The sequence below is a fragment of the Peromyscus eremicus genome, chromosome 4 (genome assembly GCF_949786415.1).
Source record: "Peromyscus eremicus chromosome 4, PerEre_H2_v1, whole genome shotgun sequence".
Classification (NCBI taxonomy): domain Eukaryota; kingdom Metazoa; phylum Chordata; class Mammalia; order Rodentia; family Cricetidae; genus Peromyscus; species Peromyscus eremicus.
Window position 1 is genome coordinate 140,039,853 of NC_081419.1, and position 15,891 is coordinate 140,055,743.

General features: G+C 54.0%; 1 protein-coding gene across 1 annotated transcript in view; it reads right to left on the reverse strand.

The window, feature by feature from the left end:
- The window catches only part of Prex1 (phosphatidylinositol-3,4,5-trisphosphate dependent Rac exchange factor 1), a 162,933-nt gene that overhangs the window by 12,796 nt on the left and 134,246 nt on the right, over positions 1 to 15,891 (reverse strand). Inside the window, exons 19-30 of the mRNA XM_059258980.1 lie at positions 15,469 to 15,617; positions 13,089 to 13,174; positions 11,725 to 11,861; positions 11,062 to 11,167; positions 8,875 to 9,062; positions 8,374 to 8,535; positions 7,585 to 7,795; positions 6,907 to 7,183; positions 4,575 to 4,781; positions 3,126 to 3,214; positions 2,506 to 2,588; positions 2,306 to 2,396 (exon numbers count right to left, since the gene is read on the reverse strand). Coding sequence (XP_059114963.1) covers positions 2,306 to 2,396; positions 2,506 to 2,588; positions 3,126 to 3,214; positions 4,575 to 4,781; positions 6,907 to 7,183; positions 7,585 to 7,795; positions 8,374 to 8,535; positions 8,875 to 9,062; positions 11,062 to 11,167; positions 11,725 to 11,861; positions 13,089 to 13,174; positions 15,469 to 15,617 — 1,786 coding nt within the window. The remainder of the gene's footprint in view (positions 1 to 2,305; positions 2,397 to 2,505; positions 2,589 to 3,125; positions 3,215 to 4,574; positions 4,782 to 6,906; positions 7,184 to 7,584; positions 7,796 to 8,373; positions 8,536 to 8,874; positions 9,063 to 11,061; positions 11,168 to 11,724; positions 11,862 to 13,088; positions 13,175 to 15,468; positions 15,618 to 15,891) is intronic.

Here is a 15,891-nt window from a genome sequence, read left to right on the forward strand (position 1 = left end):
ACATTACAAATCGATCACAGCTGGTTCTCCTAGAACTGGAAGCTGTAGCTACAGGCTTTTCAGGTATTACCTCCTCGCAGCCACAACCAACTGAGCTGGCAGATGAGTGGTAACCAAGTAGCCTTTCCCTACACAGAAGCAGCAGCCCAGGCATGGAGCAGGAAAGATGAGAATTATCTAAGGTCAGGCAGGCAGGCTGTGAAGCCACTGGACCTTGAATCTGCCCTGAGCAGGACCAGTCAAAGGTCAGGCAGGCACTCAGCCTGTTCAGGTTTCTGAGACACCTGCGGCTGTCCCCTCCTTGCCACCTCTGACTTCAGAGGCCCATCACTAGGGAAATGCTCCTGAGACACAGGAGGGGCAGTCCAAGGTTCCCCATTCTCTATGGTGGCCGCCTAGTCTGAGTCTGGTCTCCCATACACAGCAGGCAATCCCAGAGGTAAGGAAAGCACTGACTCCTCTCAGAGTCACAGTGTCCAGAGCAGGCTGAAATAAGCTGGAATCAGTTACTGGTGCCTAGTCAAAGGAATGGACAGGTGGATAGGTGGGTGGAGAATGGATAGATGCTGAATGTGGGTAGATGGATGGATGGATTGCAGATGGACAGGTGGATGTGGGTGGTAGAGAATGAGTAGGCAGGAGGATATAGGTAGGTGGGTGAAGGGTGTATACAAATGCATGGATGGATGGAGGGTGGACGATGATGGAGAAATGGATGGACAGAGGGTAGGTGAATGTGTATAGATGGATGGAAGGTAGACGAGTGGGTGGGCAGATGTATGTATGTATGTATGTATGTATGTATGTATGGTTAGTAGGTGAATGTGTACAATTAAATGGATAAGTGGATGTGGGTGGTAGTGTGGGTAGGTAGATGGATGGATGGATGGATGACATGTGAATTTGTATAGGTAGATGGACAGGTGGATATGTGGTAGGTAGATGGATGGAGAGTGGTATGGATGGATGGTATGTGAATGTGTACAAGCAGATGCATAAGTGGATGTGGGTTGGATATGTGGGTAGGAAGAAGATAGAAGGTGGATGATGGTGGGTGGGTGGGTGGGTGGGTGGATGGATGGGTGGATGGATGAATGGATATATGGATGGGTGGATGGATGGATATATGGGTGGATGGAAGGGTGGGTGGATGGATGGATATATGGATGGATATATGGGTGGGTGGATATATGGGTGGGTGGATGGATGGGTATATGGATTGGTATATGGATGGATGGATGGATGGATGGATGGATGGATGGATGGATGGATATATGGATGGATGGAAGGGTGGGTGGGTGGATGGATGGATGGATGGATGGATGGATATATGGATGGGTATATGGGTGGGTGGATGGATGGATGGATGGATATATGGATGGGTATATGGATGGATGGATGGATGGATGGATGGATGGATGGATGGATGGTGGGTGGATGGATGAATGTGTACAGGCAGATAGACAGGTGAATGTGTGGGTAGGCAGGTGCATGGAGGGTGGATGATGAAGGAGAGATGGATGGATGGCGGGCAGATCAGTAGGTGGATATGGGTGAATGTGTGGGTAAGTAGATGGATAGAAAGTGGATGATGGTGGGTGGATGGAGGGGTTGGATGGTGAGTAGGGAGATGTGTTAGATAGATGGATGGGGGGTGGGTGTATGGATGCAGGGTGAACAGCAGGGAGGGAAGTGGCTACACGGCTTGAATGTGTGAGTGGGAGGACCTGGAATGCTCCTCTCTTCCTCTCCCCATCCTCTGGGGAAGGGCTCAGTCTGATGCCAGGAGGCCCTTGGCGCTTCTTTCCCTTGGGAATCCCTCCCAAGTAAGCTCTGAGCAGGCATCAGGACGGACGTGTGCAGAGGACATTTTTGGTACTGTTTTCACCAGATTTGTGGCTTTGGTTTACTGCTAATTAGTGGTATATTGGTTTTTCAACTATATGGAGCTTAATATGGTACTTGTGAAACTAAATTTCTAGTAGGGAGTTTAGTTTTACAAAGTTACGTCAGTAATAAAAGGGACCACAAATAAAAATGATTAACACTGTGATGTGCGCAGATTCTGTGAGCAAGGCTAGGTGAGGACAGCATGGGGGCTGAGGTCATGCTCTAGGCTGTCCCCCGGTCCTCACCCCACAGGCCCAGGAAAAAAGAAAACAATTCTCGGCTCAGTCTGAACAAACACAGGAGTGACCTGGCTCTGGCCTGTAGACTGGAACTGACAGGACCAAGACCCTCCCAGAGTGTCACACAGATGAGGGACAGAGCCCAGCACGTGGCCACGTCCTGGAAGTCCCCTCACCTTGCCAGCTGTGCTCCATGGGGAAATGCCTGGTCTCTTCAAATGCCCTGCTCATCACAGGGCCCTTGAGCAGAGCATGGATGGAATCCACCTAGGGACAAGAAGCTCCCGTGAGTATCGTAGGGGCCTGTCACCCACAGCGTGCCCCTCGCCCCAGGGTGATGACAGTGATCCAAGGCACAGTGGGACAGTGGTCCTACCTGGTTGAAGAGATGCTCCAGGCAGCCATGAAGTTTGTCCTGCTTGTCAGATGGGATGCGCATGTCACAGGGCAACTCATCCCCTGGTACAAAGGAAGGACCAGAGCCATCAGCTCAGCTGTCCCACCTCCCGCCCTCTCAACCGTTTTCTTTTTTTTTTTTTTTTTTTTTTAAAGATTTATTTATTTATTATGTATACAGTGTTCTGTCTGCACATATCCCTGCAGGCCAGAAGAGGGCGCCAGATCACATTATAGATGGTTGTGAGCCACCATGTGGTTGCTGGGAACTGAACTCAGGACCTTTGGAAGAGCAAGCAGTGCTCTTAACCTCTGAGCCATCTCTCCAGCCCTCAACCGTTTTCTTGATGAGTTACCACGGCCACAGAGCCGCAGACCCACAGCAAAGGTGAATCTGACAAGCCCAGGCCAGGCCAGCCCCTGGACAGAGACTTCACCCCTGTGAGCCTCAGTTTTCTGAGAAACTTGTCCCATTCCATGATGCTGAGGAGCATGATAAAATGCAACAGAACAGCCCCCGGGTGCCCAGAGCAACCTCTCCATCACACACTCCACAGCCCCTTTACCCAAGGCCATGCTCACACGGCACTGCCTGCTCACCTGAGCCCATCTCGTCACTGCCCAGGTAGGAACTGTTGCTTCTCACGCTGGTGTACGACAGGACAGAGTCACGATTGCTGTTACATTCACTGCAAGGGGACAAGACACACCCTGAGTCACCCTCATGCCAGCCCCTGGAACCCACCTACTGGGGTGCAGACAAAACTCCTCGCCTCGGACGGATGCCTGGCTAGAGGCAGCATGAGGCCAGTCCAGCTTGGCTGGCATCCCAGCTCTGAGGTAGGGAAACTCATTTGGGCCCCAACTCAGAAACACAGATGGGGGGACCGTCTTCACTCAGGTGTCTTAGTGTCGTCCGGGTTTCTGAGCATCTCACTGCTCTCATGAGCTCTGGACACACCGACCCACACCACACTTGATTAAAAAAAAAAAAAAAAAAAAAAAAAAAAAACTCAGCAGGACAAGGGAGCAAGAAGCCACCTTGCTGGGCTGGAGAGATGGCTCAGCGGTTAAGAGCACTGGCTGCTCTGCCAGAGGACTCAGGTTCAATTCCCAGCACCCACATGGCAGCTCACAGCTGACCATAACTCCTTTTCCAGGGGATCTGGGTCAGACATACTTGCAGGCAAAACACCAATGTATATAAAATGAAACAAATAAATTATTTTTTAAAAAAAGCCACCTTGCCAACACTGCTCCAACAGTTTTTTGACAAAAGAAAAATCAGAACCAGAGATGTGAGAATGAAAACCGAGAGGTGGGGGGAGTCTGAGACAATGCTCTAAGAACAGAATGCCAAAGCAGCGAGGACATCCTGCCGTAGAGACACTGTGGAAGGTGGCCACGGGGACCAGACAGACCTCGTGAACACAGGAAGGGGACTGGTACCAGGTGGGCTGGCAACAGCATCCCCTCAGTCCTGCGGCTTCAGGCTCCGCCCACACACTGCAGGCGGAGACAGACTCTGACCCCAAGAGTCAGACACCACGTGATTTCCCACTGGCGACCCCCCACTTCTCTGCTGTAATTGAGGGTCACCTGTCACATCACAGGAAGTTCTGTTTGTTGTATGGTCACTAATTAATACTCTGTTGGTATTTTCAGAATAAATCTGACCTTTGCAGAAACATCACTCCCATCCTCCGAGGCAGAAAAACAAGAAACTGTCTGTCTTCCCAGATCTACGGAAGCCCCCCACGCCACAGAACCCGCACTCTCCTATACTTGTGAACATAGGAAGTAACACAGAATGAACGGTGTCTATGTGTCAGGCTCGGAAGCCTCAGCTCAGGGCAAGGGAGCCAAGCAGGCATTCTGGAATGTTCTCTGAGAGGCTCAAATCCCCCTGACCCTGCACCTCCACCCACCAAACACATACTGTTAGCCCCAGAGACTGATCCCCCTGCATCTGGAGAAATGTCACAGTCTCGACTTTCCCACAAGTCAGAAGTCTCAACCATCCAGCGGCCTCCGTCAGGCCACACGCACCTGTAGGAGTCACGGTAGCTCATGGTGTCATGGCCCGAGTCTTCCTGCTCATCCTCTGAAACCTTGAAGCACACTTTCTTGATGCCTCCATGGTCAGCCCTGTCCACTTCACCCTCCTCACCGACCGGCGGGGAAGAGGAGGTCTCCTCCGCCAAGGGTGGGTCACAGAGTGCAGCCGAAGTGGGCTCTGTGATGGTAGACAGCAGCCTGCCAGAGCAAGGTAAAGGCCTTGAAGGTGAGGACACAGGCCGGCAGACACTGCCACACAGCGGCTCAGCTGCACCTCATCTCTGACTCCACAGAGAGCGGGGAGGAGAGCCACCCAGCAGCACCTCTCTCCCTTGGAAGTCCCACCAGCCACTCCATGGGTGCTCAGTGCTGCCTCCTGCTGGACCTGGCTATCAACCCCTCACACAGGCTGGGGATGTGGTACCAGGCCTAGAAGCCCACACCTGTAATCCCAGCACTCTGGAGGAGTATATGCAGGGTCAAGAGCTCAAGGCTAGCCTCAGCTACATAGCAAGTTCTAGGCCAGCCTCAGCTCCACGAGACTTTGTCTCTAAAGAACAAAAAAAGTAAAAGTAAAAAAGAAACCCAGAGTCTGCAGGTCGGAGTCCTCGGGCACAGCCACCAACTCTGCCGCTGCAGCAGGTCGGAGTCCTCGGGCACAGCCACCAACTCTGCCGCTGCAGCAGGTCGGAGTCCTCGGGCAGGCACAGCCACCAACTCTGCCGCTGCAGCAGGTCGGAGTCCTCGGGCACAGCCACCAACTCTGCCGCTGCAGCAGGTCGGAGTCCTCGGGCAGGCACAGCCACCAACTCTGCCGCTGCAGCACACCGCGGGCAGGTAATTTCACGATGAAACTTTTACTTAATTAAAGCGGTGGCAGACAGAGTCTGGCCTCTGACAGACAGCTGCAATGAGTATCAGTTAACAGGACAGGCTTTGCAGCTAGGTGGGGCCCTGCTGGTGTTCTCACAGGAACATTTCCTAGGTTAGAGGCAAGTCACTCCCTCTGAGCCTCTGTTTTCTCCTCTGGAAAACGGAGTAAATTCAGGATCTACGTGGCCGGCTGCTGTGAGGATGGTGTTGAAATATATAAAACACACAGGGCATCACCTAGACCTTGTAAGTGACTATAAGGCTGTAAGAATTTTAAATAAATGTCCCCACCAGGGGACACTGGGCAGTGTGTGGAGACAGTCTGGGCTGTCCACTGGAGGAGGATACCATAGTCCTGAGCAAGCAGAGGCCAGGCTTGCTGGGAACATCCTACATGCCAAGGGGCCCCACAACACAGACCAACCGCCCAAATTACCAGACCAAGGTAGGAGCCATTCTTAAACCTGACTGTGAAGCTTTCACTGCACTACACAAAATTAGTTCCCCTCAGCAGTATCTGGGACCCAGCCTCACACAAAATTAGTTCCCCTCAGCAGTATCTGGGACCCAGCCTCACACAAAATTAGTTCCCCTCAGCAGTATCTGGGACCCAGCCTCACACAAAATTAGTTCCCCTCAGCAGTATCTGGGACCCAGCCTCACACAAAATTAGTTCCCCTCAGCAGTATCTGGGACCCAGCCTCACACAAAATTAGTTCCCCTCAGTAGTATCTGGGACCCAGCCTCACACAAAATTAGTTCCCCTCAGCAGTATCTGGGACCCAGCCTCACACAAACGGCCCTGACTGGGTCCAAAATGTTCCTTCCAGGTAGTGGACAGAGAACAGGTCCCTACGCTGGTCCAGACACTGTTTCTGGCTAATGCATTTCTCAGGTCTCTTGATCTACAATGGCTCCTGCTCCTCCCCCTGTCCCTCCTCCTCCTCCTCCCCCTGCCCCTCCTCCCCCTCCTCCTCCTCTTCTTCCCTGCATCCTGAGCCTGGACATTTATTTGTTATATGCTATACAGAACTGCCTGTCCCTGGCTTTAGCCAAAAGCAAGCTCAAGGGGCAGTTTAACCAACCTCTACCACCTCCTGAGTAGTGACCATGGAACTATCTATCACTGCCTAGAGCTGGCAGCTGCTGTGTGCATCACAACATCCTATAGTAACAGGGACACCTGTTATCGGCAATGTTGTTAGATCATAGAATCTCACAGGCAGGAGCTTTAGCTTCACGAGGACACTGCCTATGCCCCTCACTTCCTTAGAGCAGGCTCTCCTCGGGAAAGAAGAGACTTTCTGTTGTTACAGATGCTCCAGGTACCCGGTGGGCAGAGCCCAGGCATGCTGCATGGGACCTGAGGTGCTCAGGATGGTCACTATGAACAATGATGTCTAGACTGCAGAGAGGGCTGGGCTGAGATCTGCCCAGGGCCAGGCCTCACCTATTGATCTGGGTGACATACTGCTTCATCTCCTTGAGGGCCACATCCAGCTTGGTGAAGAGCTGTAGGTACGCATCCTGGATCTCGCGGTCCTCCTGTTTGAGCAGAAAGCTCAGGCCCCGGTCTTGCTGGCTGGGGCCACCACTGGCTGACCCGAAGCTGCTGTCATTGAGACCCTGGCCTTGAGAGTCCCCGTCCACTGCAGATGAGCATTTCCAGGATGGGGCAGCCATGGTGGTAATACAGTGCTGAGTGTAGGCCATGGGGTTCAGGTGGCCTGCAGTGAAGGTGGTGGATGAAGCTCACTCAGAAACAGGCCCAGATTCACGAGAGAGGACCCTGCCTGAGCCTCTGAACAGAGGAGTACAAACAGCAACTTTGACCTTGATGACATTCTCAGAAGACAGTTGCCACTTCTTGATAATACATTTTAACTACTGAGATCTTTTCTCCTACCTAGAGTGCTGGCAGGTACTCTGGCAGCCACATTCTACCACGAGAGGCATCATGAGGGTAAAAGACTCCAACTAAAGATGGTCTACAGAAAGATAGGAGCCTAGGTCCCTGATGACTATGAAGCCACTAACACCATCCTGGACAGTGGCCTTCGGACATTTCCCTGTTTCCTCATCTGTACGGTGAGATCTAATACAGTTTCTAATAGACACACGCAAGTACCTTGTTCTGGGTCAAGGCCGATGAGGGAGGGTTTGCGTCCGAAGCGGATGCTGAAGGACCTGCCCACCGAAGGGGTGGTCTTGGGGTAGGACACTTCCATGAGGTTGACGTGACAGTTGGTGGGGCAGAAGTCCAGGCCACACAGCGGGTGGGGCTCCAGGGGTGCCTGCTTGAAGGGGGGGCTGACCCTGCTCTTCAGCTGAACTGCGAACTGAGAGGCGGGACAAGGGAGTGTGAGGAGGCATCAGTGGTCCTTGAGTGCCCTGGAGCCACTTTGTCCTGGCCTAGACCGACATTCCCAATGGGAGAAAACAGGAAAGCTGTGGATGAAGTGGGTCCCCTGAGTGTCTCTCGCAGGGACAGCCTGGCAGGGTCTGCGACACTGAGCACTGACATACACACTTCTCTCGATTTTAGCTGTTATGACATCTTAGGAACCATGTCTCCTGACCCTCAGTTAGGAGGTACAGGCACGGTCACCTCCTCTACTACAATGCTCGGGGCAGGGCAAGGGACATGCGCAGAGCCAGGAGCACCCTGTGAGTCCATTTGGACAGGGGATGCTGCAGCTAGAGTCACAAGGTCACCATCTGGTCACCACCGGCGAAGGCCCAGCCTCAGAGTGAAGCCGATATGGGCAATCAGATTCCCACGGGAATTGCTTAGGCACCTGGATACAAGTGTGCCTCAAGTTCACCCAGGGCCTGTCCGTGACTGAGCCCATCAAGTTTAGTCTCATTCGGGTAGACTTGGCAAAGAAGCCGTAAGCAGAGCGTGGGCAGCAAGTACCTCCTGGTAGCAGGCGATTCTCTGGCTGATGCTCTCCAGCTTGGTATCACAGATGTTATGGAACTCATAATGGGACATGGTGATAATGCCACTACTCATGGCCATGAGCCGCCCACAGTTCTGCACAAAGATGCTGTCGTCTGCAGCAAAGGCCTCAAGGATCTGTGGGAGAGAAGACAGCTACTGAGCATGCCTGGGTGCCGCGGGGGCAGAGTGTCGTTACCTGTAGGGGCCCTTTTGGCACCACGCCACCCTAAGAGGTTGTACTGTGACACACCCTTTTTGGAGAAAGGTAAAGTGAGGCTAAAAGGATAGTAACCATCTTCCCCAGTTCTGCAGCTGGTTGAGTACTGGGAAAAGGAAAAGATAACAGGGCGCCAGGGCAAAGGCATCAGTTACCCAGACCTTGGGGCAGAAAAGAGCCTGTCAGGGCCTGAGGGGGCAGGCTAGGGGTAGGACTGGGCATGGGGCAGGGTGGAATGGGGATGGCTGGGGTGAGACCTTGGCAGCCAGGCGGAAGCAGCCTCGGGGCTCCACGATCCTCTCCAGCACGTGACATCTGGCTCCAGCTGTGCTGACGTACTCGTAAACCACACCATGCTCCAAGTGCACATTGTCCAGCGTCAGGCTGACCACAGCACCGTCCTCATGCAGGCTCAGCTGGGGACCCAGGGACAGCAGGGGCAGGGCTGGAGGCCAGAGGGGCAAACCACACTGAGAACAGCACTGCGCCCTAGGAGCGAGACTACCAGCACCCCTGAGCGGGCCAAGGTGGGGACACACACCAACAAGCATACTGTAGCTTCGCCTGCTTGCCGGTCCATTACCCCACCCTCAGAGGAGTCCCTCCTGGAGTTGACCCAAGTACCACACTCCCAGTGGAGGCTGACCCCACCTGCCCCCTTTGGTTCACAGACAACGGGAAACTGCCAGTCTGGACCCCCCACTGGATCCATAGAAGGGAGGAGACATTTTCTTTCTCAAGTGGATTCCAAGTTGCCAGGGCCACCGTGTCAAAAGCCAGCTGAGAGGTGGAGACGTGAGAGGTGCTGGATGGAGGCAGCGCTGAAGCCCTGCTGACTCTATTCAGGTTCCAGCGTGCTGAGCCCACACCTTTCTGTGATCCAGCTCCAGGAAGGATTTATGTGTTCAGGGCACATGGGGTGACCTCTGAGGAGGTGACATCTGAGTGAGGGGAGGGCAGAGCCCCAGGCAGTGCACACAAGTGTGAAGCCGGGGCAGAAGTATCTTCAGCCAGATGCAGAGAGGAGGGCAAGGAGGGAAGAGAGGGGAGGCCACACCGGGAGCCAGGCTGGCCCAGACCCCCAGGCTTTGGACGCTGTGGTCAGATTTCATCTTGTCCCTGAGCAGGGAGAGGGCCACCAGAAGGCTCCGTTCTCATTTGTGAGGACACTGTGTGCAGCATGTGGCAGGGGTCAGTCAGGGAGAGGACAGAGCGAGAGCTGCTGCAATAATCCTGGTAAAAACCAGTCGCAAGCGGGGCCGCAGTGGTGGGCACGCCTTTAATCCCAGCACTCGGGAGGCAGAGGCAGGCAGATCTCTGTGAGTTCGAGGCCAGCCTGGTCTACAGAGCAAGATCCAAGACAGCAAGGGCTGTTACACAGAGAAACCCTATCTCGAAAAACCAAAAAAAAAAAAAAAAAAAAAAACCCAAAAACCAAAAACCAACCAACCAACCAACCAACCAAACAAACAAACAAAAACCTCCAAAAAACCCCAAAAAAACCCAGTTGCAGACCGAACCAGGACCAGTGAAGGTGGTGGGAACTGGTCAGACCTGGGTGTGGAAGGAAAGAGGGACAGAGTGGGTAGAGAGGGTGCAGCAGGAACAGGGATGGAGGGGAGATAAAAAAGAGGCCGGAGGATCCAGAAGGATAAAGATGGATCAGAGGCAGGGTTTGGGAGAAAGCCAGCTTCAATCTGAGCCACAGTAAGTTTGTGGTGCCTGTCAACAGTCTGCCGAGGAAGTGAACTGACTGATAAGGGGCCAAAGGTGACTCCGGAGGGGACCGTGGCAGGTCATGATATGACAGTGGCCCATAGAAGACACATACTTCTGACCCCATAACCCATGAATCTGTCACACTGTCAGCAAGGGAGAACTGGGCTGTTATTAAGCAACCAACTCTTGAGCCAATGAGGAGTAAATGGAACAGTGTCATAAGGGTCCTTCGTGGACAGATGCTGGGGGAGTCAGAAAGACAGGGGGTAGTCGGGACTTGGGCCAACTGTGCTGGGCCATCAGCCATCAAGAGAATCAGGAGCTGAGGAGTGTGGGAAGTTTCTAGACGCTGAAATAGACAAGTCAGTGGACTCCCTCTAGAGTCCCAGAAAGAAACACGGCCCAGTGAGACTCTCCTGTGCTACGAGGCCTCCAGTGTGAGCTACGAAACTCACAGAGAAACTCACAGAGGCCTAGCTCTGCCTCCTGAGTGCTGGGATTAAAGACGTGCACCACCACCCAGCTTGCAACTGGTTTTTACCAGGATTATTGCAGCAGCTCGCTCTTGGTCCTCTCCCTGGAGGTAAACACTGAGCTGTTACAGAGCCAAGGGGACTGACACAGGGCTGCAGTCCTGAGGGCCAAATGGGATGGACCTGGGGACACAGAGGATCTGCCATTATGGTCGTCCCAAACTGAAGCTCCTCACATTCCCAGTCCCTTACCTGAGTCAGGTTGATCATCTTCCTGGGAGTCTTCATCAGGGGCACCCTGACTGGCCCGTGCCTGCTGAGCATCCTCATGGCTGTGGTAGACCCACTGGTACAGACCCTGCAAAGAGCCTCCATCAGAGGACCAGCCTCCTACTGCTCAGAGGGGAAGGGACGGGCCAAGACGGGTCTGATTCCTGTCCATAAGATCACCTCTGAAGACACCTCCAAAATGTCTCTCTGGAACACTGGCCACACTCAGTCCTCAGTTTGGAACACGGGCTCCATATAGGAGCATGGGAGTATGGTTTTGAAAACACTACAGGCATAGGCAATATCCTCATCTCTCCTGCAACCTCAAGGCCAAGGAGCATGTCTGGTGCGTGACAAGTACTCAGTAAACACTTGTTGAGAGAATGAGTGTAGACATAAGAGTGACTGTCACTATCTACCAGAACCCAGGCCCCCAACCACACAAGAGTGATTTCTATGGCCACTGTGGCTTGTTGCACACAGCGTCTATTACACACTGCAGTTACAACACTCCCTTTGTAAAGGGGCCCTTCAACTCAGTTCAGCAAGGAAGACCTAGGCTGGGAGGGCTCACGGCCCAGCTCAGTGCTCATAAGGGGCCTTCAAGCTGGTGCCCAGCCTTCCACCTTCTTGCTGGGTTCTCACCAGGGCCTCCTCCCGGTGGCTGCGGAAAGCTTGAAAGTGCTCCAGGACCTCGAGGGCGCCATCATTTGCCACGCTGTTGCCATTGACTTTCAGGATACACTGGCCTGCACAGAGCCCAGCGGCCACGGCCTCGGAGCCTGGGGAACAGGAGCACATGAGGCCAGAGCCAGGCAGAGGAGCCACATCCAGGCTGCCCCTGCCAACAGCTGCATCTGAAGCTGTGCTTCCTCCCACCTGCCAACCAGAGAGCTGTCACTGACACCTACGGTGGGCAGGGCAGAGCTGGTGTCCCCACTTGGGGACAACTGGGCAGTTAGCTCAAGCTAGTATCTCACATGCCTATCTTTCAGAAACCTGCATGACCTCATAGTTTTGGACCAAAGCCAAGTGGAAGAGAGACATCAAAGCTACCCTTCAGGACACAGGCTCAGAAAAGCCAGGCCACAGTAGAGCTGCCTGACTCAAGCCCATTCCCCTCAACTCTACCACAAGGCACAAACAGTAGCTCCTGACCCTGGGCTTCTGTGAGTTAACTGACAAGTCTAGAAATAGAAAGAAATGGCCAACTGCCTCCAGTTAAGAGACATGCAGGCCTTGAAGACCTTGGCCAGTGCAGGCCCTGGTCTCAGGCTTTCAACTGTGTCTCCGCCCTGCAGCCTGCAACACGTTACCTCACTTCTCTGGGCCTCAATGTCCTCATCTGTGACATTTGTACACAACACATCTCTTTAAAGGACTCTATTAATCCCAGCACTTCGAGGCCAGCCTGGTCTACAGAGCAAGATCCAGGACAGGCACCAAAACTACATAGAAAAACCCTGTCTCAAAAAACAAAAACAAAACAATAATAATAATAATAATAATAATAATAATAATAATAATAAACAACGTAAGTACAACTCTAAGCAGAAAGGAGAACATTTAAAATGCAAATGTTAAAGGGTGAGTCCCGGGTGTGAGAATGTCAGGAAGCCCAGCACCAGGGATATCCTTGGCCTCATAGACAACAGAACAGCACCTTAAACAGCCCCTAAAGAAAAGCAGCCCAGACCTGGGGGCTTCAGATTGGTCACCCATGGATTCAGTGTGGTCACAGAAGTGATTGGTGGGGCCTCCAAACTCAGAGTCCTGATGCCTTATGAATTCCATGCCTGCCTGGCTGGGGGACATCCAGCCCATCTGATGGCACGCCTACCTTCCCCTTTTCCATCCCAGCATGCCCCATGCCTTCCAAGTGTTCCTTCTCCCCTCCTGCAACTGGCCTTTGCAGGTCCCGGCTAGAGCTGGGACAGGTGCTGGGATACACGTCTCCTCATGCACACAATGCAGCCCTGAGAGGCTCTGCACACCAGGCTCCAGCTCACCTCTGCCCACAGCGAAGACACACGGCGGGGCTGCTCCTCGGATCTGGAAGGACAGGGCCTCTGGGTGGTCAGGGACTTTGATGGTCCTAGCAGGCACAGGGGCAGGGACAGGCCATGAGAAGAAGGAGTGTAGTTCCTGTTCCCCTAGGAGTCCCTTTCCACCACCACCCTACCCTGTCTCCAAGGCCTCTTGGAAATCAGCTCTGAATGGAACAGCACCTAGAAATGCAGTCAACCAGGTCCCCAAGGCACATGGTAAAGACCCAAAGGCCATCTACCAAAGCAGAGAGGGAGAGCGCCAGCTGAGAAAGTGTCAGATATCAAGGGGAGGCACCAGCTTGGGGGTGGCTGATATTAAGGGAAGTCATCGGCTAAGGAGGTGCCAGATATCAAAGGGAGACACCAGCTGGTGGGGGTGGATATCAAGGAGAGGCACCAGCTTGGGGAGGGTTGGATATCAGGGGAGGCACTAGCTGGGGGGTGGATATCAGGGGGAGGCACCAACTGGGGGGTGGATATCAGGGAAGGCACCAGCTGGGGGGTGGATATAAGGGGAGGCACCAGCTGGGGGGAGGTGGATATCAGGGGAGACACCAGCTGGGGGGAGGTGGATATCAGGGGAGGCACCAGCTGGGGGGTGGATATCAGGGGAGGCACCAGCTGGGGGGTGGATATAAGGGGAGGCACCAGCTGGGGGGAGGTGGATATCAGGGGAGGCACCAGCTGGGGGGAGGTGGATATCATGGGCAGGCACTAGCTGGGGGGTGGATATCAGGGGGAGGCACCAGCTGGGGGGTGGATATAAGGGGAGGCACCAGCTGGGGGGAGGTGGATATCAGGGGAGGCACCAGCTGGGGGGTGGATATCAGGGGAGGCACCAGCTGGGGGGTGGATATAAGGGGAGGCACCAGCTGGGGGGAGGTGGATATAAGGGGAGGCACCAGCTGGGGGGAGGTGGATATCAGGGGAGGCACCAGCTGGGGGGAGGTGGATATCATGGGCAGGCACTAGCTGGGGGGTGGATATCAGGGGGAGGCACCAGCTGGGGGGTGGATATCATGGGCAGGCACTAGCTGGGGGGTGGATATCAGGGGAGGCACCAGCTGGGGGTGGATATCATGGGCAGGTACTAGCTGGGGGTGGATATCAGGGGAGGCACCAGCTGGGGGTGGATATCATGGGCAGGCACTAGCTGGGGGTGGCAGGAGTCATTCATCTTGTGCTGTTATGCAGCCTTCTGCTTCCCTGCCTCGGCCATGTCCCCTACCACACAGTGTGACCCCTTCTATGCCTCCCAGGCAAGCACAACCCCCCTGTGAGCCTGCTCTCAGAACTGTAGACCCTGTTGACCTCCATCTCTGGCACCTAGCAGACAATCTTTACCTGTCATCTTTTCCCTAAATCTCCTCCTCCTTACAGAAAATAGTCTAAACTAGTAGTTCTCACCCTTCCTAACGCTGCGACCCTTTAATACAGTCCCTCATGTTGTGGTGACCCCCAACCATACAATTATTTTCATTGCTACTTCATAACTGTCATTTTGCTAAGGTTATGAACTGTAATGTAAATCTCTGTGTTTTCTGATGGTCTTAGACGACCCCCGTGAAAGGGTCATCCAACCTCCCAGCTGAGAACCACTGGAAACGCTCCACAGCTTATAGCCAACATTTCCATCAATCACAGGGAACAATAGTACCAAATGCACACTCTTCAAATAGAAGAATGTCCACTGCCCCTACATCTAGACATGGTCCACCCTGGCCTGCAAGCTGGGTAGCTGCCAGCATGCCACCTGCTTCCTCCTGCAGCCCCAGGGAAGGGTCCATCTCCAGTGGCATCCACGGGGCCTTGCCACGGGCATAAGGAACCACAGGGCCTGGCCCTATGGCCTTGCCCACCTCTCCTCTCTCCCACTCCACTCCAACACCTCGCTGCCTCCGTCCCTCCATCCTGCCGTAAACACTGTGACCTGAGGGTCTTGGCACCAAATGCTTCCTCCTCCCAGAGCCCTCCTGCCCCCGAGGTCCTCTTAACTCTCTGTCATCTCTGAGATGTCAAGTCCTCAGTGACATCTCTCTGGCCACCGTTTCTCTGCACACTCTGTCTTCTTCAATCACACAGATCTACTGCCACCCGACTGATCACCACCAACTCAGCACACGCCTCACCCCAGTCCTGTCTACCTGTCACCTGTCCACACCCCGATTCACCTGAACCTGTGGAAGGCAGCAACTGTATCCACCCTGACGGGCCTGTGTTCCCAAGCCTGAGACGCCGCTCACACATGTTCACTTGGGACACCTGATATCAGACTAGCAAAAGTAACAGACCCAACCAAGGGGACCAGGGAGACCTGCGTCAGCCTTGGGGTCACACTCACTCTTTGGCCTTGGTGGCCACCAGGAGGCGTAGTGGGCGGCGGGAACAGAAGGATTGGTTAAGGATGGTCTCCACCTCAGAGAAGGGCCGCAGGAACACCAGGTCCTCGTTGATGGAGTAGATCTTCCTCCCCACCTGAAGGCCAGCCATCTGGAGGGACAAGCACACGTATCACTGACCTCCTGCTTCACTGAGGAAGCTGGAATGTTCCAGAAGCTCCAGGAAACGCATTCATTCCTTCTGGATGAGTGGTGAGAGGTATGTGAGCCAGGCTCTGGGCTCTGAGCTGGAAATGAAAGCCCAAGGAGGCAAGGTGGGTGGCAGTTCCCTTGGGAAGAATGGTCAGGGCCAGCCTTTGCTGTGAGGGCACAAAGGTCAGTGCGGTGGCCACCTTGTGACCATGACAAGGTGACCAAGAACGTGG